This window comes from Ovis canadensis, chromosome 17, assembly GCF_042477335.2.
Source record: "Ovis canadensis isolate MfBH-ARS-UI-01 breed Bighorn chromosome 17, ARS-UI_OviCan_v2, whole genome shotgun sequence".
NCBI classification, from domain to species: domain Eukaryota; kingdom Metazoa; phylum Chordata; class Mammalia; order Artiodactyla; family Bovidae; genus Ovis; species Ovis canadensis.
Genome location: NC_091261.1, coordinates 75956785 through 75979521, shown reverse-complemented (window position 1 = coordinate 75979521; position 22737 = coordinate 75956785). Strand labels below are relative to the sequence as shown.

General features: G+C 43.3%; 1 protein-coding gene across 3 annotated transcripts in view; it reads right to left on the bottom strand.

Moving 5' to 3' along the window:
- The window catches only part of GRK3 (G protein-coupled receptor kinase 3), a 115123-nt gene that overhangs the window by 55453 nt on the left and 36933 nt on the right, over positions 1–22737 (bottom strand). For 2 of the 3 annotated variants that reach the window (XR_011249978.1, XM_069558007.1), the window contains exon 3: positions 7861–7934. The exons of the other annotated variant lie outside the window; for it this stretch is intronic. Coding sequence is in view for 1 of the 2 variants with exons in the window: in XM_069558007.1 (XP_069414108.1) it covers positions 7861–7934 (74 nt within the window). In the remaining variant the exon portion in view is untranslated. The remainder of the gene's footprint in view (positions 1–7860; positions 7935–22737) is intronic. 3 annotated transcript variants of the gene reach the window in all.

The window sequence follows — 22737 nt, the reverse complement described above, 5'->3', positions numbered from 1 at the left end:
GAATCTCCTCTGACCTCTGGGACCTCCTCTGACCTCTGGGATCTGTACTCCCCGGGAGCTTGCCACTCTGAGCTCTGGAATCTCCTCTGACCTCTGGGATCTCCTCTGAACTTTCTCTGGGATCTGTACTCCCCAGGAGCTTGCCACCCTGAGCTCTGGAATCTCCTCTGACCTCTGGGACCTCCTCTGACCTCTGGGATCTGTACTCCCCGGGAGCTTGCCACTCTGAGCTCTGGAATCTCCTCTGACCTCTGGCACCTCCTCTGAACTCTCTCTGGGATCTGTACTCCCCAGGAGCTTGCCAACCTGAGCTCTGGAATCTCCTCTGACCTCTGGGATCTCCTCTGACCTCTCTCTGGGATCTGTACTCCCCAGGAGCTTGCCACCCTGAGCTCTGGAATCTCTTCTGACCTCTGGGATCTCCTCTGACCTCTGGGATCTGTACTCCCCGGGAGCTTGCCACTCTGAGCTCTGGAATCTCCTCTGACCTCTGGGACCTCCTCTGACCTCTGGGGTCTGCACTCCCCAGGAGCTTGCCACCCTGACCTCTGGAATCTCCTCTGACCTCTGGGACTTCCTCTGCCCTCTGGGGTCTGCACTCCCCGGGAGCTTGCCACCCTGAGCTCTGGAATCTCCTCTGACCTCTGGGGTCTGCACTCCCCGGGAGCTTGCCACCCTGCCTCCTCCTCTCCAGTCTCCCTTGGTGATTCTTCCTCTGCTGTCAGGCTTCTAAACACTGCAGCACCTCTGAGCACGGTGCTAAGACACCCCTTTTTAATCCACTATATTCTCCTTGGATAAAGCTATTCGGTTGCACAGTTTCAAACACCAGTTCTATTCCAATGACTAAGTCTGGGTTTTCAGGACTCACTTCTCTCTCAGAGCTCCAGAGTCTGGATACTGAGCCACCTATTGGATATTTCCACATCCTCTCTACTCCAGCCAATCATGCCCTTCCCCTAGTCTTCTTAATCACAAAAATGAGTAAAACCATCCTCCCAGCTGCTTCTAGAGAAGGAAATGGCAACCCACTCCAGTATTCTTGCCTGGAGAATCCCATGGACAGAGGAGCCTGGCAGGCTACAGTCCATGGTGTCGCAAGAGTCGGACACGACTTAGTGACTAAACCACCACCACCACCACCACCCAGCTGCCTAAGCCACAATAGCAGTCATCATCATCGATTTTGCTCTTTTGCTTACTCTGTCCGCATCATCCCCTACATTCAATTCGTTAGCCAAACCCATTGGTCTGATATTCAAAATGTATCACAAGCCAGGCCCTGATTCAAGTAATAGGCAACTAATCTTAACGGAACAATTCTGGGCATCTATAAAACCCAGCTACCCTGGGCCACTGGAGACTGACCAAGAGCACACAGATTACAGGGAAAGGGCACCAAACAGAAGCCGGAAAGGTAGAGAGGCTACTCCCAAAAATGAAGAGCCAGAAGAGAGCTCCAAAATTCTGCACATAAAATCTCCAAATCTCTGCTGGACCCCACAATGATGTGTGAGCACGACAGACCCAAATTAGTCCAGCACAGGTTAAAAGAACTGAACAAGGTTAAATTGCTACCCACTGCATGAGAAGACAGAGCATCACGTCTGAGTAAGCCAAATTAACTCTTGAGACTATATATATCTCTCTCAATACCCTACAGAAAAGCAGTTTTGAGTACCTACAATACCAATGTACAAGAACAATCTAAAACTATTCTATATTTGAAGAAACAGGGAAATGTGGGTCATGCCCAAGAGAACAGATGATCAGTGAGGACCTATCCAAGGTAATTCAGAGATCGGAATTACCAGAAACGGATTTTAAAACAGCCATTATAACTATACTAAAAGAGGCACAGAAAATATGCATATAATGAACAACAAATTAGGAAATAGCAGCAGACAGACAATAACTATGAAATAAGCCATGTTGGAAATCCTATCTGAAAAAAAATTCAATGAATGGACATAACAACAGACGAGAGATACTGAAAGAGTCAGTGAGTTTGAAGACAGCTCCATAGAAATTATCTAATCTGAAGAATAGAAAGGAAAAAAATATATTTAGGGAAAAATTGAATCAGGTATCAGTGATATCTAGGACAATGTCCAAAGATCAAGCTTACATATGACTGGAGTCTCCATATGACTGGAGAGGACAAGAAGAGATTAAGGTAGAAATAACATTTTATAATGGTGAATTTTACCCGACATGGTGAAAAATATAAATTGACAGATTCAAAAAACTAAGTGAATGCCCTAAGGATAAACACAACATCTGAAATTACTCCACTAAAATGCACTTCCTCAGGCTTCGACCCAGCAATCTAAGGCAGTCACCAAATCACAATATATCACAGTAAGCTTTGAGTCTGTTTCGAGTCATTATTTCCTAATATCTTTCCTATTTATTTATCACTTGTTTACTGTCTGTTTCAATAAAAATAGGAGCTCACAGAGAGCAAACACTTTGTCTGTCTCGCTCATCCCAACAATACTTCTGAGCATCAGTGTTTGACAAATACTGGCTGAATGAGTAACGAAAACCCTCTAACTTTACCTCTGATGTTATACTTCCTATTTTCCATGATTTATGATTAAATCTAGGGGTAATATAAATATTGTTATAAGCTTTCTCTAGCCTAACTGGAACAAGGTCAACTACATGCCAGGTGCTGCTCTTGTGCCGAACACACACGGGACAACCCTGAGTACAGACACTACTATCACCCTGATTTTTCGCTGAGGAAGCCCAGGGAGGGCAAAGCAAGACCGACTGCCCGGCTTCAAGCAGGGACCAGGACCATAAACTAGAACTTAGAGAATCCACTGGGCTGATGAGAGCAAGGAGTCAGACTTTCTGATAACCTCAGTCTTAAGAGGCTGTACTGACTTAAGAAAACTGTATTTGAAGCCCCAAGGTGGATGACGCTGTGAAGAACACAGAGCAAGTTGGTCAGGAGCCCTGAACCATTTTCCTCCGAGGAGATGATCTGACAGGCCAGATCCATCACACAGCCTGGGATAGAGGCGCTGGGGAGCAAGCCAAGGAAGAGCAGGCCCAGTGTTTAGTTTCAGGTGGAGACGTATCAGCAGGAGTCACCGCCACACTGCTGAGAAGTGCTTAAGAAATGACCCAGTAGACTGCCATCTGTTTCATCTGCTGAAGGACACAGCTTTGTATTAACAGAGCAGCTGAGTACATGCTGAAACTGAAGAGGTGAAGCTTTTAAGAACACAGGAAAGAAAAAAAATTTTTGACAGATCAAGCTGTGATTCTCATACAGATAAAATGCCTGATTCAGATTGAAATTAAAAAGTTATTTTGTACTGAGTGAAACCCTTTCAGATTTAGCTTACTGTTTTTTTTTCACGTGATGCCAATGTACATCACCATTTCATCATCCTTCCTGGAAATACATTAATACAATAAAAAAATGTAGAAAAATATCACGTTTTCATGTATATCAATAAACCAGGGGAAAAAGGAACATCCTTCCAATTTTCAAATGTACAAAGATTACTAACATCACCCCTAATTATGCCATGCTTTCTCTGGACCATTTCAAGTGCTTTAGGGTAAAGATACACTATGCTAATAATAGTAGCATATGTCATCTCTAAAATGTATTTTAATGAATATATTTCCTAACTTCAATTTTAATTTCCTCTGTGACTCATAAATTATTTAGAAGCTATTTGTTTCCAGACAGCTAAGGATTTCTTAACACTGTTGTGAAATTTGCGCTTAAGTCCACTGTGATCAGAAAACATACTCTGAACAATTTCAAGCTTGAAATCTGCAGAAACTTGCTTTAGGGTCCAGCATATATGTTCTATTTTAGTAAATGTTCCATACTTTTAAGAACACAAACTGTTTTTGCTGAAAGCAGCATTCTGGATGTCAGTTACATCAACTGTATTAAGATTGTCTATATCCTTACTAATTTTTGCCTTTTTGTTTCTACAAGCTCTTGAAGTATCTGTGTGTCCCAGGAAGATTGTAGAATTATTTTGTTTTGACCTCCCTGCCAATTTTTACTTGATGTATTTTAAAGTTATGCTATTTGTAAGATACAGATTTAAGACAAAGATACTGCCTCCTCTATCATGATGAAATCATCTCTATCTCAAAGTAGCATTGCTGTGTACTTTGTCTCATAATATGCCAGCTTTGCTTCAGTGAGTATATATATTACAAAGCCTCTTCCATCCTTCTGTTTAAACTATGTTACTTCCTTAAACACTGAATCGCTATAATGTACACCTATAACCTACACAATATTGTATAGCAATTGTATTTTAATTTAAAAGTAAAGTAAAATACTTTAAATAAAGCATGCCACTTACCAACAGTACATAACATGGTTTTGGTTATATATCCAGTCTGACAAACTGTCTTTCACTGGGAGTATTTAGTCCATTTATATTAAATATAATCATTTATATAAACGGGTTTTTAGCTACCACACCTCCTCTTTGTTTTCAATTTGACCTCCTACTTTATGTCGACCTTCTATTCTTTTTCTTTTTTTGGATTAATACAATGTTGGTTTATTTCATATTCCCTCTATTTCAACCTCCTAGATACACATATTTTATTCTCTTCAATGTTACCTTAAGAGGTTACAATAGGCATTCTTTACAAGTCAATGCAAATTATTACTTTTACTGTCCCCAATAATCCTAGAATCTTAAAACACTTTACCTTTATTAACCCTTTTCCTGCCTTTTGTGATACTCTCATACATTTTACACACACTTTAAACCCTAAGAACATATAATAGTTTTATATGGTCAACGTGTATATTTCACATGCATATTTACCCTTTATGATGTCTTTTATTCCTTCTTGCACTTCCATCTAGGATAATTTCCCTTCTGCTTGAAGTAGCTCCCTTTAATACTGATGGTAATGCAGTTCCACTACTGACAAAGTCTCTTGGTTTCTGTCCAAAACCATCTTTATTTCATCTTCATTTTTTAAGGAAGTTTAGGCTGGGAAAATAATTTTAGGTTGGCAGCTTTTCTCTCTCATTAAAGATTGCCATTTTATTGTCTTTCTTTTTTCTTAATCGTTTAAGATGTCATAGTTGTGTTGGTTACATTGAGCAAAGCCGCTCAGTTGTGTCTGACTCTTTGCGACCCTGTGGACTGTAATCCAGCAGGCCCTTCCATCCATGGGATTTCCCAGGCAAGAATACGGGAGTGGGTCGCCCATTTCCTTCTCCAGGGGATCTTCCCAACCCAGAGATCGAACCTGGGTCTCCCGCATTGCAGGCAGATGCTTTAACCTCTGAGCCACCAGGGAAGCCCATATTACTGCCCCTTTAAAAACGAGGTGTCTTTTTCTAACCTCTGGCTGCTTTTAAAATTTTCTGTCATGGGATTTCAGAGTCTTATATTGATGAGCAAAGATATGTTTCCTTTGTAGTCATCCTGCTTGGGGTTTTCTATGTGTTTAAGCTGCTGTCTTTCATCATTTTGTAACAGTATTATATCCTCAAGTATTGCTTCTGCCCCATTCTCCCTCCTCCCTTCCTGGGACTCCACCTCTACAAAGACCTTTTTAAGTACACCTCACTTGTCTTTAATGCCCTTCTTTCTTTCTTATAGTTTTTTTTTTTTTCCCCCCCTGGGTTTCAGTTTGAGATGATCTACTGAACTGCCTCCCATTCATTAATCCTGTCTTTCATTGTGACAATCTGCTATTGGTTCTAGCCACTGGGTTCTAATTTAAATACTGTACTTTATTTTCTAGAATATCTGCTTGGTTTTTCCACAATAAATTCAAATTATGCCGAAACTCTCTATCCCTCCATCTAATTATTTTGTCCAACTTTTCCTCTGTTGTCTTAAACATATTATTTACGGTTATTTTAGGTACTTGGCAGCTAACTGCAGTATCTGACTCATCTGTGGGCCTGATTCTATTGCCGTGTTTATAAGTCATGTGTCATACTGTTTTTACTGTATGGTGAGCGCTGGAGAGGCTCTAAGTATTGCTCTTTTCCACCTAGAAAAGAGACAGAGGGCTCCCCTTGCTCTCTGCTGCGCAGGCAGGGAGGGAGTTCACTGCTCAACAAGGAGCTGAGCTGAGCTGGTCTGGGCTGCCATTTGTGTAGGACTCAGTCTTGCGAGAGTCAGTCAGTTCCTAGGCAGGCTGATAAGACGCCTGGGGTCCCCAAGGAGCAGAAAGGGGTCCGGGGTTCTCCCGGAGGAGGAAAGGACTATCACCCCTTCTCTTTCTCTATGTTCCTTAGTCTTAGCCATAGAAAATGTTTTCTCCTTTAAGCCCTAAGCTGATGACTCCACAATGAACAACTCAGTTTAAACTCCAGAGAACAATAATGCGTCCTGCTTGAGGACAGTTTCTCCTTCTTGAAAACCTTTTGACTAAACCCTGTTATCTTAAAACGTATATTATGGGAGTGGGTCTGGTAAGATCTTTCTATTGTTAGTTCTAATCCTGTCATCTTAAAATGTAAACTGTGGGAGTAGGTCTAGTAAGATCTTTACAACCTTGAGACATTCTTTCGATTTATTGTAATAACAGAGGATGAGATGGTTGGATGACATCACCGACTCAGTGGACACGAGTTTGGGTAAACTCCGGGAGTTGGTGATGGACAGGGAGGCCTGGCGTTCATGGGGTCACAAAGAGAAGGACACGACTGAGCAACTGAACTGAACTGAACAACCAATTAAACAGTATATAACTCCCTTGCTTAGGACAATGAGGGGGGCACTCTCCATCCCCCTTCTGATGTCTGTGTCAGAAGCTTTCTCTGTTCCTTTTCTTACTTTAATAAAACTCTGCTACACAAAACCTCTTGAGTGATCAAGCCTGGTCCCTGGTCCCAAAGCTAAATCTTCTTTGGAGATCATGAATCCAACACGTTCACCTTAAGCTATCAGTCTGCCTCTGGTTCACCCCCATTCCTAAGGCCTGGCTCTCCCTGGAGTTCAGTGAAATCTCTGTCTCCTCCACATTGAACCTGGTTCTGCCCTTAAGAAGTCTTCAGGATGGCTCTTCAGCCCCTGTCCCATTCAAGCTTCAAAACTTGGCATACATCTTGACAAAGGGACTCATCATGCTTTGGGGGCCCCTCCAGTCTCATCTGTTCTTTATTCCAGACCCAGAAACCTTTTCTGGTTTTTCTGTCTCCCAGAAACAGCCTCCTGCCAGGGGCCAAACTTGGATTCTCATCTGCTCACCACACCTATGACCAACCAATGTCCCAGGTGATAAGTGGTTCTGGATCTTCAGTGGGGTTTTCATCTCCTGCCTGTTCTGTTTTTAGATTCATGCCACAGCAGGTGCATATTTAAATATGTAATCCTGCAAGGCTGTGAGAGGTTTCAATGTGTCTTTCAGAAGCTCCTGGCCCATCTCTTCAGCCCCTCCCAATGTTCTGCTGGGAAAACGTGCTGTGGGCTTGAGGCCTCTCTCTCCCACAAGTCTCTGATTTGTCACTCCAGTAATGTGTGACCATAAAACTTTGCTAGCTGTTCTTTTACCCAATAGCAGCCCTCTACCTCAGCTTCTGTCTCCAGAATCTGCAAGCTTCTGCAGAAAGTAAAATGGGTGAGAATGCTCTGTCGTCTTCCTCTGGAATTTTAGTCCAACTATTCCTCACTGACCCTAGAACACTATGGAGTTTTAAAGATATGTTTTTTATAGTTGGTGCCTGCATCTCTAATAAACTATATATTATATCTTATACTACTAATTACTTTCAATGAATTTCTAAATATTCCTAAATATTTGTACTATCTAGAAGTCTTAATATTTTCCAAAGAACAGTTTAAATATGCTTTTAAAATAAAAGCATTGATAAAACAGTCAACTTCTTACCTCTTCATAAAACTTCACCTGAGGTACAGCTTCATTAATTTCATTCAAACAAAAATCTTTAAATAGCAAGAAACCTAAAGAAAGAGAATAAAAAATTTCAGGGTGGGCAATGGATGGAAACTTGATCCCACAGGGTGTTTTCAAATTCATTAGTTTCAACCTCTTGCTCTCCTACATTAAAAAAGAAATTTTAAAAGGTTTTAAGAGGCTACTTAATGCCTAATGCCTACAAGAAAATAATCCGGGTTAGATAAGAGTATCATACATCTGGCTCTTGCATTGGGGTTCATTCTCTCTTGGCAACCCCCCTCCCACTTTTAAAAAATGCACAATTAACAGTGCAAGTGGTCACCACCACTCAGCGCCACTGGTCACTACCGAGAACATAAGATAAATCAAAGAAATCAGAGATAAGGGTAGTACAGAGGTGTTGGTAAGAGTCACCAGGAATCTAATAGATCACATGCTCACTGAAGCAGAACTAAACGCCCTTCAAAAGAAAGCAAAACCAAAGGACCTCCCTGATCTTCCACCGCATGTTAGTTCAAGTCCCGCCAGGTCCCCACCAAACACCTTCAGCCTGAGTGGATCGTCCATCGTCCATCTCCAGATCATGCTTTTCCCCTTCACACCCCCATGCCTCATCTTCAAGCCATCACGACCTGCTGCCCAGGATACCACCCCCATTGCATAGCCCACTATACAGTGGAAGGCAAATAAATATTTGTTGAATGAATGTTTGTTTGCACAGCCCTTCCAACAAGTCAAAGCACTTAGCACACTCCGGTTAATTATCTGACTTACAAGCTCCCATCCTGTACCAAACCCAGTCCGTGCCTCTCGCCTAATCAAGTCTCAGCGAATGATAGAGGCTGGACAGGACAGGCTGACCAAGGGTAGAGATATGGGAAGGCTGATGCTGCTGCTGCTAAGTCACTTCGGTTGTGTCTGACTCTGTGTGACCCCACAGACAGCAGCCCATCAGGCTCCCTCGTGCCTGGGATTCTCCAGGCAAGAACACTGGAGTGGGTTGCCATTACCTTCTCCAATGTATGAAAGTGAAAAGTGAAGGTGAAGTCACTCAGTCGTGTCTGACTCTTCGCGACCCCATGGACTGCAGCCCACCAGGCTCCTCCGTCCATGGGATTTTCCAGGCAAGAGTACTGGAGTGGGTTGCTGTTGCCTTCTCCGGAAGTTTACAAAAAGTCAAAAACAATGAGAAGGTCCAAACAATTAAAGGATCGCTAGGAGAAACAGAAGTCACGGGTTGGGGTGCAGGAGGAGTGGGAAATGAAGAAACATTCACAAAAAGTTAAAATGTTGGGTGAGGGTTAGACCAGAACTCCCCAGGCAGGAGAGAGCTGGAAGGAAGCAGCTTTGACATGGTTTTCATTCAAGTTAACGTAAGAGTAATATGACTTGAGCGTGTCTGTTACTGCCCTGTAGATTCCCCTCCATGGTTCCAGGAACATGACCTTTGAAAATGGTCAATGTTTGTTCACTGGAACTAGAAGAAAAGTATCTGAACTACTTGGTTACATAGGCAAGGCCAGAGTAATGAGGGCTGAGTGCAGACCGCAAGCAGGAGCACGGCCGCCCTCCTTGGCCACCTTGTCAACTGCAGCGGGGCTGGCGGGGCTAACACATGAAGGAAGCGGGGAGTTCAAGAAGGAGCCAAATAGGAAGAGTTGAAGATGCCGTTCTCCACTGATTCTCATGTTAATATGTTTATTTTAAACATATTAGTTTAGAGTAGGGTAAAGTAAGAGTAAGGTCATCTTTCTGTTCTCATTCCTCTCAAAGTAACTTTACATTTCCCTTGTCATGTCACCTTTGACTCCTGAGTCATTCAGAATGACTGCACCTTCAGAAACGTGCAATTTTCGGATATTTGGATTTTTTTAAGGTATTTTTGGGGATATCAATTTCTGTTTAATTCTGTTGTGGTCAGAGAACACATTCGATAGGATTTCAACACTGTAAAGTTTACTGAAATTTGGTTTTGGACCAAAATTGGACCAAATTTGGTCCTTCTAGGTGAATGTTTCAAGGGTACTTGGAGAAAAAAAAAAACAGTATATAAGGTGAAGTGTTTCATTAAACAGAGTAAAAAGGTAATTGAGTTGGCTGACAGGGTTGTCTGGGTCCTCTAAACCCTCACTGCATGTTGGTCTGCTTACTCTCTTCGTCATCCCCAGAGGACTGCTGCAACGCCCATTCGTAAATTGGAGAGGAGAGGAAAGAAAGGAGGAAGGGGCTGGAGAGAGGAGCTGAATGAATAAGCAACCAATTGAATATGCTGTCACCCACTTTAAGGCAACTTCCATCGTCAGTGTATACGGTAAGCCAAAGAAGCTTTTTTGATTTATTTATTTATTCATTTATTTTTGGCTGCACTGGGTCTTTGCTGCTGCACAGACGTTTCTCTAGTTGTGGCAAGCAGGGGCTACTCTCTAGCTGCAGTGCGAGGGCTTCTTGTTGCTGTGGTTTCTTCTGTTGCAGGGCACAGACTCTGGGGCACAAGGGCTCAGTACTGTGGCACACAGGCTTAGTTGCTCCGTGGCACGTGGGATCTTCCTGGACCAGGGATCGAACCTTGTCCTCTGCAGTGGCTGGCAGATTCTTTACCACTGAGACACCAAGGAAGCTGCAAAGAATTATTTTAATATTGTATGTGGGGGACAGTATTTCCCTCCGGTCTGTATGTAAACTTAAGTGCTACTTTCTATCATAGCAGCTGCTAAAATGGAGCAGCCAGAAGAAAGATATTTTGATATTTTGCCTTTAGGATAAATCCTAGATCACTGTGTTCCAGGCTAGAAGCAATTTACCTTCATTAGACTTAAATTACATTTTTTAAAAAGAGAAACGCTACTGATTAGAACAAAAGCTAAAAGGAAAAATTAAGAAAATAATTTGCCTAGCTGGTTTGCTTCATCAGTGTGATTTCTCCAGATTTCAAAGAATAAAAAACTGTGGCCCAACACCTGCTTCCTAGATAACTGTGGAATGTGTTTACCCTTGTTTCTATATTTGAACCACTGCAAACTGTCTGGATACCGATTAACTTCCGAGTGTATGTGACATCCAAGAAAGGCAAACTATCCCAATGTCCCACCAAAATATTTTGCAAAAATCACGAGAAAGAATTGTATTATCTTTTATAAAACATCAATTAAAAACTTGAAATATTAAATATAAGTGGTTTATATAGGAAATTAAAATTTAGCCTCCTAAAAAAATTTTTAAAAAGGAAAGAAAAACATGGAAGAGTTTTCTAAGAAATAATGCTTGGGGCTTCCCTGGCAGCTCAGTGGTAACGAATCCTCCCGCCAGTGCAGGAGACATGGCTTCCATCCCTGGTCTGGGAAGACTCCACGTGCCATGGAACAACTAAGCTCATGTGCCGCAACTACTGAGCCTGTGCTCTGGAGCCTGGGGGCTGCAACTATGAAGGCCATGCACCCTCGAACCCATGTTTCGCAACAAGGAAGAGCCAGTGCAATGAGAAGGCCGTGTACCGCAGCTAGAGAGCAGACCCCACTTGCCGCAACTAGAGAAAAGCCCGCGCAGCAACAAAGACCCAGCACCCCCCTCCCCCAACAACAAAAGAAATGATACTTGTCTCGGGCTTTATCAAGGGAGTTCAAACACTGGCAAGGAGGAGAGACTGCTTAACTGCTCCAAGTTTCCACCAAAGTGTACTGATTTGACAAGCATTTCCTGTGTCTACTAAGGGTCACTGTGCTATATGTTGGTGAAGGCAGAGTTCCTCTCGTAAGAGACTTACTGGTTGATGTAAGGGGCAGACAGCAAAGTAGTAAACAAATAAAATAATTTTAATGTATAGTAAATGATATAGAGGAATTAAATGTGGTGCTGAGACCAAAGACAGAACAGACTGTCAAGACCTCTCTGAGCTGTAGGATGAATAGAGTACAAAGCATTTCAAATTAGAAAAGGCCAGAAGGCCTAAGCTCACACCTTCTATTCAATACTGTATCAGAGGTCTTTGCCAGTGCAGCAAGAGAATGAAATAAAAGTTATCCAAATTGAAAAGTTAAAACTACTTTTATTCCTAGACAACCTAGCTAACTATGTAACAAATCCTAGCTACAAAATAGCTGCTGCTGCTGCTGAGTCGCTTCAGTCGTGTCTGACTCTGTGAGACCCCATAGACGGCAGCCCACCAGGCTCCCCCGTCCCTGGGATTCTCCAGGCAAGAACACTGGAGTGGGTTGCCATTTCCTTCTCCAATGCATGAAAGGGAAAAGTGAGAGTGAAGTCGCTCAGTCGTGTCCGACTCTTCGCGGACCCCACGGACTGCAGCCTACCAGGCTCCTCCATCCATGGGATTTTCCAGACAAGAGTACTGGAGTGGGGTGCCACTGCCTTCTCCGACAAAATAGCTACTAGAATATGTAAGTGAATTTAGGAAGCTCATAAAATACAAGGTCATTAGCTAAGAATCAATGACATTAGATATACTTACATAACACAGTTTTAAAATGGAACTTTGAAACAAGTCCATTTGTGCTAACGTCAAAAAATAATCAATATTTAGGAATAAATAAATAAGAGCTATTCAAGGCCACTATGTGGAAAACTGCAAAATATCACTGAAAGATATTAAAGAAGATCTAAATAAATGGAAAGATATATGGATTGGAAGACTCAGTATTGCTCAGATATTAATTCTCCCCAAACTGATTGATCTATGGGGTCAATGTAATCCCAATCATAATTCCCGATCACAGGCTTTTTAATGAAACTGACAAGCTGATTCTAAAATGGATATGGAAATGCAAAAAACCTAGACTACTCAAAGCATCTTGAGAAAGAAGAAAAAAGTTCAAGGACGTACACGGCCTAATTTCAAGACTCATTCACTATACAGCCAAGGTAATTAACAGTGTGGTACTGGCATAAGACTAAATCAGTGAGACACAACAGAGGATCCAGAAACACACTCAACTCATACGTGGTCAACTTATTTTCAACAAAGACAGCAAAGCAATTTATGGGAAAAAGGAAGTCTTAAAAAAAAAAAAGGTGCTAAGAAAAAACTTAAAACTTATATCAAAATGGGAGAAGAAAGAAACTTAAATCTGAAAAACGCCTATATTCAGTTTATACATACATTAAAAAAAAAACCTCTTACAAATTAATTTTTAAAAGGAAACAACCCAATAAAAGAATGGGCAAAGAAATTTGAACACTTCACAAAGGAAAAAATATGAATAGACAAAAAGAGCATGAAAAGGGTTCAATGCTGTTGTGTGTGCACCCTAAGTGGTTTCAGTGGCGTCTGAACTGTGGACTGCAGCCCACCAGGCTCCTCTCTCCATGAGATTCTGCAGGAAAGAATCCTGGAGCGGGTTGCCATGCCCTCCTCCAGGAGATCTTCCCAAATCAGTGATCAAACCTGCATCTCTTACAGCTCCTGTATTGGCAGGCGTACTTTACCATTTACGTGGCACCATTTACCACTGGCACCACCTGAGAAGCCCATGACTGCTGGTTATCATGCAAATATAAATTAAATCTCTTTGACATACCACTTCACAACTACTAGAAGGGCAGAGTTAAGAGGATTGATAATGTCAGATTTTGGCAATCAGAAGCTTTATTCGCTTTGAAGAATACACAATGTTTTGGACTCCTTATGCCACTGAATCAACAGTCAAGAGAAAGAATGACTGTGTTGGCTGGGAAGACTGATCCTGATACCAAGGGGAACCTGGGCTGTGACTCCACAATGGAGGGAAGCGGGAGAAGGGAAAGGGGAAGCTCTTCCTTAGCACAAAAACCGTAGATGGACTGATGGAGTTAGAAAATCAACAGGTGCCAAAATCAGTGGGTATACCTTTAACAAGGAATAGAATATTCACAAGTCTCAAAAGTAATTTCCCAACATTATTACTTACAAAGGGAAAGCAAAGACAGACCACACATTTGGAGAAAAGTAATTGTAAATTAAGTATCTGACAGAGAACTTGTATTCAAAGCATACAATGAAGTCTCAAATTCAATAATGAGAACATAAATAATTCACTATTTTTTAAAAATGAGAAGATTCGAATACTTGCACCAAAGATGATATATAAATGTAAAATAAGTGCATGAGAAGATGCCCAACATTATTAGTCATTAGAAAAATGCAAATTAACATCACAATAAGGTATCACTATATCCTTCTTAGAATAGCCAAAAAAAAAAAGAGAGAGAGAGAGAGAAACAACACCACTGCTGATTAGGAGAGAATGTGGAGAAACTAGGACTCTCCATTGGGAAACATTTCTTTAAAGTTAAAGATCCATTTGCCATTCAGCCCAACAATCCCACTCCTAGGTATCTATCCAAGAGAAATGAAAATTTATGTTCACACAAAAATCTGAACACAGATATTTATAGTAGCTGCATATATAATATCAAAAAATTGGGTATAACCCAAATGTTCTTCAGCTCCTGACTGAATAAAGTGTGATATATTGATACAATGGAACCCCACTCAACAAGACAAAGGGATGAACTACTGATGCATCCACCATAAGTGAGTCTCTAACGCACTGTGCTAAGGGAAAGAAGCCAGATTCAAAGGCTACATGCTGAATGAGTCCACTTCTGGGTCATTCTGGAGAAGGACAAACCATAGGAACAAACAGATCAGTGGTTGTCAGGGGTTAGGGTGGGGAGTGGCAGCTGACTTATAAATGACCCTAGAAAATCTGGGGAGGCGATGAATTACTCTACACATTGACTTTTGTAGTTGCTATATTGATACAACTTAAAGCATTTGTCAAAACTGATAGAACTGTCCATTGTAGATGGTGAGTTTTACTTAAATTATACCTCAATTAAACCTGAGTCTGCCTGCCCCTCCCAAAAAATAAAAAGCTGATGCTAAGAAAAGAAAGAAAAATAAGATTGGGTGCATATAGTTGAGTCAGGGACAAGGCTCAAAAGGTGTTCCTGAACAGTGGCTTTAAGATGGTCACAAACTGGGATCTAGAATTTCTAGAAGTCAATACCGGATCACTTACATGGTTATCAATGTCTACAGGATGCTTTTCATAAAGCACAAGCTTCTATGGAAGGTAAAAATCATTCAAACACAGAGCCATGGGACTAAAGTAAATAATTACAAAGGTTCTGGGTAACACAGAGGTCAGAAATGACTCTGACACATTCAGGATACACAACATTTGTTTACAGGTGAAAATAAAGGAAGCTGTAAATGATAACTCATGAATAAACTCCCAAAGGGTACCATCCCCTTCTAGATGAATATGACTAAGCTAACTTCCGAATGAATAATTCTCCTTTTCATTTCTTCCAAGTCCCAATAAATAAATATATTAAAAAAGAATATTTAGTTAATTATATTTATCTACATCATGAAAATCTTAAACATATTTTTTTTATTTCAATCTCCTTGTCAAACTAGAACTTTCACCTTCCTGGCTTACAACTTACAGGATAAAATTAGAAACAAAATGTAGTTGAGGAATATTATAAATAGTTAGGTCTTCTAAAAATCCAAGTTACCATTCCACCTCCAATTTAAATTTGGCACATTCATGTTCAATAAAATATTCTTAGATTAATTAAAGGGATCACTCATTTAGATAATGGAGAGATGTGGGACCATGAATAGTAACAGTCTAGTAGACAAAAGCTCAAATGGTAATGAATCTGGCCAAAGGAAAATTCATAGAAGGTTCTGAGCAATCAGCTCTCGATTCAAAAGGGAAGAAAGGAAACTGGGACTGGGGGGACCATGTGAAATTACAGAGTCAAGAAAAGTATCTAAATCCTTGCAATAGTGGGACTACTTTAAGCCTTTACAAACACGAAAATTATTGAAGAGAAAACATATTTCTGGCTATGCACACCATGCCAACACTCCTTCCAGACTGGGGTCAGTTTTCTTCATCTATCACAGTTTAATGCGCATCTAATAGCAAACAAGCAAACTGACAATTAAAATAAAGTGAGATTAAAAGCAACTTAGAACAAATTGTCCCAACAATCCACCTGGTTTATGTTTCCCAAAGACATCTTAAAGAACAGTGATTAAAGCTGGCAGTATGGAAATCAGAGTATGTGTGTACATCACAGAATAAACGTAACAGGGACAAAGTGGGGAGGGTGTGGCGGACAGGCTGGGTCCAACCGTAATTTTATCACAAGGAAGAAGCAGAATAGGAGTCCACCAGTTAACGCGTGAGTGCTCACTCTGTGCTAATTCACGAGCTTGGACTTGAGCACTTTCTTACATGCATATCCCAATAAAGATTTATTTAAAACAAAGAGGATCAACCAGTAAGTTTTTAGGTCCAGATACTGTCAGGATAAGTGTAAAATGAAGGCGCTCTCAGAGCAACTGTAGTCTGACTGGAGGAACTGACCAACGTACGTAAAGACAATCCCTAACTGCACCGCCTCAGTTACAAGCCACGCTCGCTTTGCAGGAGAGAGACGTCACCACCCGGCCACTCACTCAGCTCCCGTCATCCGTCCAATGTCCCTTCTAACCTGTCCCGTGAACTGCTGCCCCAGACCTGGCCATGCTGCTCCCGTGTCATCACTGCAGAGATGCCAGATAAGACCCAGCCTCCATCATCTGCAGCACGGCGCACACTGCGCCCTGCCCCAGCACCTCACCGAGCTACAGCACCCACCTGCCCAGCAAAGCCGGACACAAGCGCAGGCCACTCAACACGCCACGTGCCCTTAGTCCCTTCACACAGGCTGACTTCTCAGCACCCGCTCCCTTCTTGCCATCCACCTCTCTCCGGCCCCACTCCCCCGGCCCCTCTTTCTCACAGCCACCCACCCCCTGCAGACTTGACCTGGTTAACAACCACTTAACCTTCAGGACTTCAACGGAGCATCACGCATCACTGTAAACTTCCAGGGACCAGCCCTCCTCCCCATCCCAGAGAGGTCGAGAAGCTGCCCCTCTTTTCTGCTCCCACAGCCCTGGGTCCTTAGTGCTTTTAAGGCCACCAAATTACAACTCTCTCTCTTTATTTTAGGAATGGACGAAATGGCATGAAATTGTAAAACTATTAAGAAGGTACAAAGTGAAAAGCTGCCTTCTAGTTCATGCCCCTCATCTTCCCAGTAGCACGCCCACCACCATCACCCTCAATGTAACCTATATTACTGGTTACTATGTCTTTTCGGGGAAGGGGTGGGTGTCACTTCTTGGCCAGGTGCTAGGAAATCCACGTGGCTGCTTCACCCAGCTCGATGCAAGGGACTCTGAGTTCTAAGGGACACCAGTGTCACAGCGTGGCAAGAGCTTGGCACACGGAGAGGGGGCAGGGTGGCCTCTTGCTCACCCTGCACTGTTATAGATGAGAGACGCCCACAGGTGGGTCTCTGTCACAGACACCGTGTCACCTAACACGACACAAAGGCAGGTGCAAAGACAAACTCTGACTTCCCTCCATACTGCCTCCATCAGACCTTTTTCCCATAACCCAAGACCCTGTGGATCTTTCTAGACAAGTCACAAAGAGCCACTCGGCCACTCCCTCCAGTTGCATCATTCCATCGGATGGAATGCGGGAAGTCACGTAACTTGTTTCCTAACGGTGAACATTTGGGCTGTAGCAAAGAGTTTGCTTTTACAAAACTGCAGAAATAAATAACCTTCTCCGCACATCACATCTCATGTGTTCAAGCCTATCTGTAGGATACATTCCTCAGAGTGAAATTCCTGAGCTGAAGATTATATAGATGCTTTGTTATTTTATCAATAATAGACTTGGCCAAATAAGCCCCATCGGATCAGCACCTGTTCGTACACCTACTAGCAACGGATCAACTCCTGTTCTGAGACCCACAGCCATAGGGGGTGCGGGTTTTGATCCCTGGTTGGGGAACTAAAATTCTGCATGCTATGTGGTGCAGCCATAAAACAGAAATAAGAAAAAAAACAAGGAATCCTTTGGGCCCTCCACCTCTCGGGTACTGGCCCCGTCTGGTTCCTCGTTTGTCCTGGAGTTCAATGGCAGCCCTTCTAGCATCTCCTTAGACCTGACACCGGCCTTAGGAACAGACAGCAGCATCGTGTTAAGAAAGGATGCTCTTCTGACATCACTGAGGAGCTGTTTGCTCGCGGGCTCTGGGAAGGAAGTGGCCTGCTCTTGTGTGGCTTTCTCTTTATCTTCACCACAATGGAAAGGACTTCATCTGCTCAATAAACATCTGATGTACTAAGGGCAGATCAATATGGCTCACGCTACAGTCACACATGATTTCAGGAAGAAGTGAAGTACAGGCTGAGCAGGAAGAGATTAATGGGTGACGAGTTCAAGTGGTCGGAGGCAGGAGATTTCCATGGGATCAGGAAGGAGGGGGACTTAAAATCTGGATGCAGCATGTTCCCACGAGGAAGAGGTGGGGGGACGGTCTACCCCAGTGCTGAAGTCTGAACAGGCAGGGAGGGCTGGGAGACTGGGGGATCCTTCTAGAAGAACCTCAGTGTTAGGCACTTCTCCCTTACACATGCTCCGCGAGTGCTGAGAGCTCTGAATGCCAACAAGCCTGCTGGGGAAGAGTTTTTACTGTAAGTGGGCAGTTGTTTCAGAAAAAATTAAACTCGGCTCTCAAACTGGGAGAGGAGGATTTTAAAGCCGGCCTCTTTCTTAACACGGCAAAGTTGGATCCTTCTTCCCTCCTGTTCCTCAGGACACTCATCCACCACCGTGTCTGTCCCCAGGTGACCCTTTTATCCACATCCCATCCCCTAAGCTGGCGTGTAACCGCTAACAAGTACTGACCTCTATGTACTGTAACAGTGCCTGCCTCCCGCCTCCCCTGAATATTGTCACTAGAATTCAAAGATGTTAGCAAAAGCCTTCGAGGCTCAAAAAAGTAGAACCTTGATAGCGGACGCCAGGTGGTGAGGCTGCTGCTGCCAACCCTCTGCGGCACGGAGGCCCGCAGCCTACTGCTGTGGCCCCTCCAGGGACACGTGCATGGCTGGAGCTGCTTCTCAGATCTGGGTGCGAAATTTAATGAACATGAAATGATTTCTTACTAGGGCAATGAGACGGTTTCTATGATTTTCAATCCAAATTCACTTTAACTTATAGCCAGCTGACTCTAGTAATTTCTTAATTAAATGACCAAGGTATTTAATTTTAAAAGTTAGACAGTACCTTTAACTGTTGTGATTTTTGTTCTCTTGGGGCCTTATACCTTCTCCTGGGACTGGGGATGTAGCTGTGAGAAGCTCCCTCCCCTCTCTGCACAGCAGGGACAATCACCCTGCTGCTCTCCCAGGACCGTCTACTCAACACAGCAGCCCCACCGGGGCCTCAATGTCTGTGGACACTCATCCTAATGCTGGTCCCAGCAGGACCCAGGCGCCCACGAGGGTCACGCAGAGGTGATGGACAGGACACTGGGGGTATCGCTGCTGGGCCACTCACCCCTAGAATGCTGTCATCATGCTGAGAAAACAATCACAGTGTACAGACATACTCCGCCTCTTTACACAAAATGCTACCAGTGAGAGTTTTACAGTAATGGCAGCTGAAAGGATTTCATGCCAAAACAAAAAAGACAATCCCCTTCCCTCAAAAAGGGTCCATTCCCCTGATGTATAAAATACTGAACTAGCTGCTTTTGAGACACCAAGAGGAAACAACATCAGAGATTATCTTTGTTCTCCAATTTGGACTCCAGTCAGGGAAACAGCGTGGAAGGGTTATGGTTAGACTAGACCATTTACACGGATCTAGCTGGATTTAAATCTCATATCCTATCATTTGCTTCCTTGTGGCTTTTTTCTTTTCTCATCCTCTTTTGGATTTAGCACATTCCAAACACACTGAGTGGGCTGTCGTCATAGCTCCACGGCTCTTCATTTCACGTGTTTCCTGGAGTTTCTAGGCTCCTGCCTTCCCTGGGGTCCCGGAGCCCTTGCCTCGGCAGGACCACCATGTGGGCACATTTTACAAAGTAACTCCAGGCCAAAAGTGGACCCAGCCTGGTTTATTTCCCTTCTTTCAAAGACCATGGCCCTTTCTGTGTCTGAAAGCAGTTACTTTATATATTCTGTCCAGTTTTCTAGTTGTTATGGTAGAAGGCCAAGTCTGGCTCTGGACACTGTATTATGTCCTGAAGTGCAACTTTATTTTTGAAATAGAGCATTTGGCTCTTCGCAGGAGAACGGGTTAAATGCATGAAACTGGGACTACCTGTAAAACCCTAGACACATAACACCATCCGTGAAACGTCACACAATGATACAAAGATGGTGATGACCAATCTCCGGCTTAGCATAGCAGCCCACATAAACCTCAGAAGCAGAAGCTTTGAAAAGGCCCGTATCAATAATGTCTGAATGATAACAGCCCATAATCAAGCTGTCCTATATACAGATCTCACTTAGTCCTCAGAATAACCCCATGCCGAGACAGACCTAGTCTCACTCTCGGGCGAGAGGACCAGCACTCAGAGGTGAAGCCCCACCTGCCCAGCACCTAGTAAACAGTGATGGCTGAGCTGGAATTGGCTTTACAGAGTTGGGATCTGCCGCTCTCCAGAGTGCAGGCTCTCTGTCACTGTCCTGAGCTAACGACGTACACGAACTGTCTTAGGATATGGCAGCAGAACTCAGCTTGACTAGTGCCGGAGCTTCCACGCGTGGTTAGTTTCTTCCTGAAATAACTATATGCTGCTGGGACAGAGCAGTACGAGTAATTTCCCATAAGAAGCGGTTCTGTAAAAACCCTCGCTCTCTCTTCACCTCTTCTTCCTCCTTCGTGGACTCCCATCTCTCTTCCTCTGTGCGTCTGTACTCAGTCATGCCCAACTCTTTGCGACCCCATGGACTGTAGTCCGCCAGGGATTTTCCTGGCAAGGATACTGGAGTGGGTTGCCATTTCCTTCTCCAGGGAATCTTTCTGACCCAGGACCAAACCCGAGTCTCCTGCATTGGCAGGTGGATTCTTCACCACTTAGTCACCTGGGAAAGCCCTTTCTTCCTCTACCTTTCTTTTTTTCTTTTATCTCTTTTTCCTCTCTCTCCATCTGTCAAGACAGCAGGAAGGGCAACAGCAAAAGAGAATGAAAGAAAATCAACTCAAATTTAATTTGTGAAACCATGGAGTGTTAGGCTTAAATGAAACATTAGATTTTATCTATTCCAGTCCCTTTTTTTTGCTGATCAAGAAACTAAGGAGTATTAAAAGGGTTGATGAAAACACTCAGCTTGTTGGCTACCACAGGAGCCAGAGTCTAGGGCCCACTGCTAGCAGAGAGGGAGCAGAATCAGGACAAAGCTCTGGGCTTTAAGGCTGACCTAAAAGCATCAGGTAGAATGCCATGATGTGACAATAGTCTTCAGCAGATGGCCCACAAAGCAAGCAGGTGAATTCCAAGATGCATGTGCACAATCGTTTCCTAGTCCTGACTTGGATTAGAAGTAGGGTTCCTAAGAAAAGATCAAAGATAAGGTATAAAACCCTCAGAAAAGGTATTTCCAAAAGAGCTAATGCACGGGGACGTTACGACAGTGTACTGCCACCTGGGATTCTATAGGCAGTGGGGCCTCCTAAAGTCCAAACACTGCCCAACCACCTCTCCACCGCCAGTTCAAAGAGCCGATTGACAACTGTTCCAGTAGAGGTGATTTTCCTAGGCCCCTGGAACCGTCTGGGAGTATATACTAAGAAGTCAGCTTCACTAACGTTGCTAGAGCATGTAGTATTTTCCCTGAATTATGTGGACCCTGGCAGCGAGAGAGCTACAAAGCTGAGTCAGCTGCAGATGTTGGCTGATTAGCTAGACTTGCTTTTCGGCTAACAGTGGTTTCCCCATACCTGCCTTGGGCTCTAAACTCATGGCTCAGAAACGTCACCAGGAGCCCATTCCAAAAAGTTCAGAACTCCTGGGCAGTAATCAGCACTCCTTACAGCTGCCTGATACCGACATGCTAGAGGTCCATGGGTTTCACATCCATCCTTTCGTAGGGTGAGCTAGTGGCAGATGGAAAGTCCCCTGAGGCCTGTGGTCTTAGCCTTCTCCATCTGCCTTTTTGTTTAATGAGACGTTCCCAACGAAGCACTGAAAACACACTTGATTCTCCATGTCTCATTTGGCAAAAGCACATAAAGCAGAGCTGCCACAGAAAGATCTTTGTGCATTATCCCCAAATTCTAGATGTCAGAATCATGAGACATTAAATAGGAACTGTACAGCTGATAGTTTAAAACTCCACTACTATTTCCAAGAGCCAAGCCAAGCAACCTAAATGCCCATCAATGGATGAATGGTCAAAGAAGATGTGGTACAAATATATAACAGAATATTGGTCATAAAATAGAATGAAATAATGCCATATGTAGCAACATGGATGAACCCAGAGATGATTATACTTAATAAAGTAGATCAGACAGAGAAAGACAAATATCATAGGATAATCACTTACATGTGGAATCTAAGAAAAGAGATGCAAACGAACTTATTTCCAAAACAGAAACAAACCTATGGCTACCAAAGGGGAAAGTAGGAGGTGGGATAAATTAGGAGTTTGCGCTTGACAGATACACACTGCTGCTGCCGCTGCTAAGTCACTTCAGTCTTGTCCGCCTCTGTGCGACCCCATAGATGGCCTCCCACCAGGCTCCCCCGTCCCTGGGATTTTCCAGGCAAGAACACTAGAGTGGGTTGCCATTTCCTTCTCCAATGCATGAAAGGGAAAGTGAAGTTGCTCAGTCGTGTCTGACTCTTAGCGACCCCATGGACTGCAGCCTACCAGGCTCCTCCGTCCATGAGATTTTCCAGGCAAGAGTACTGGAGTGGGGTGCCATTGCCTTCTCCAGATACTATGTGTAAATCAGACAGACAACA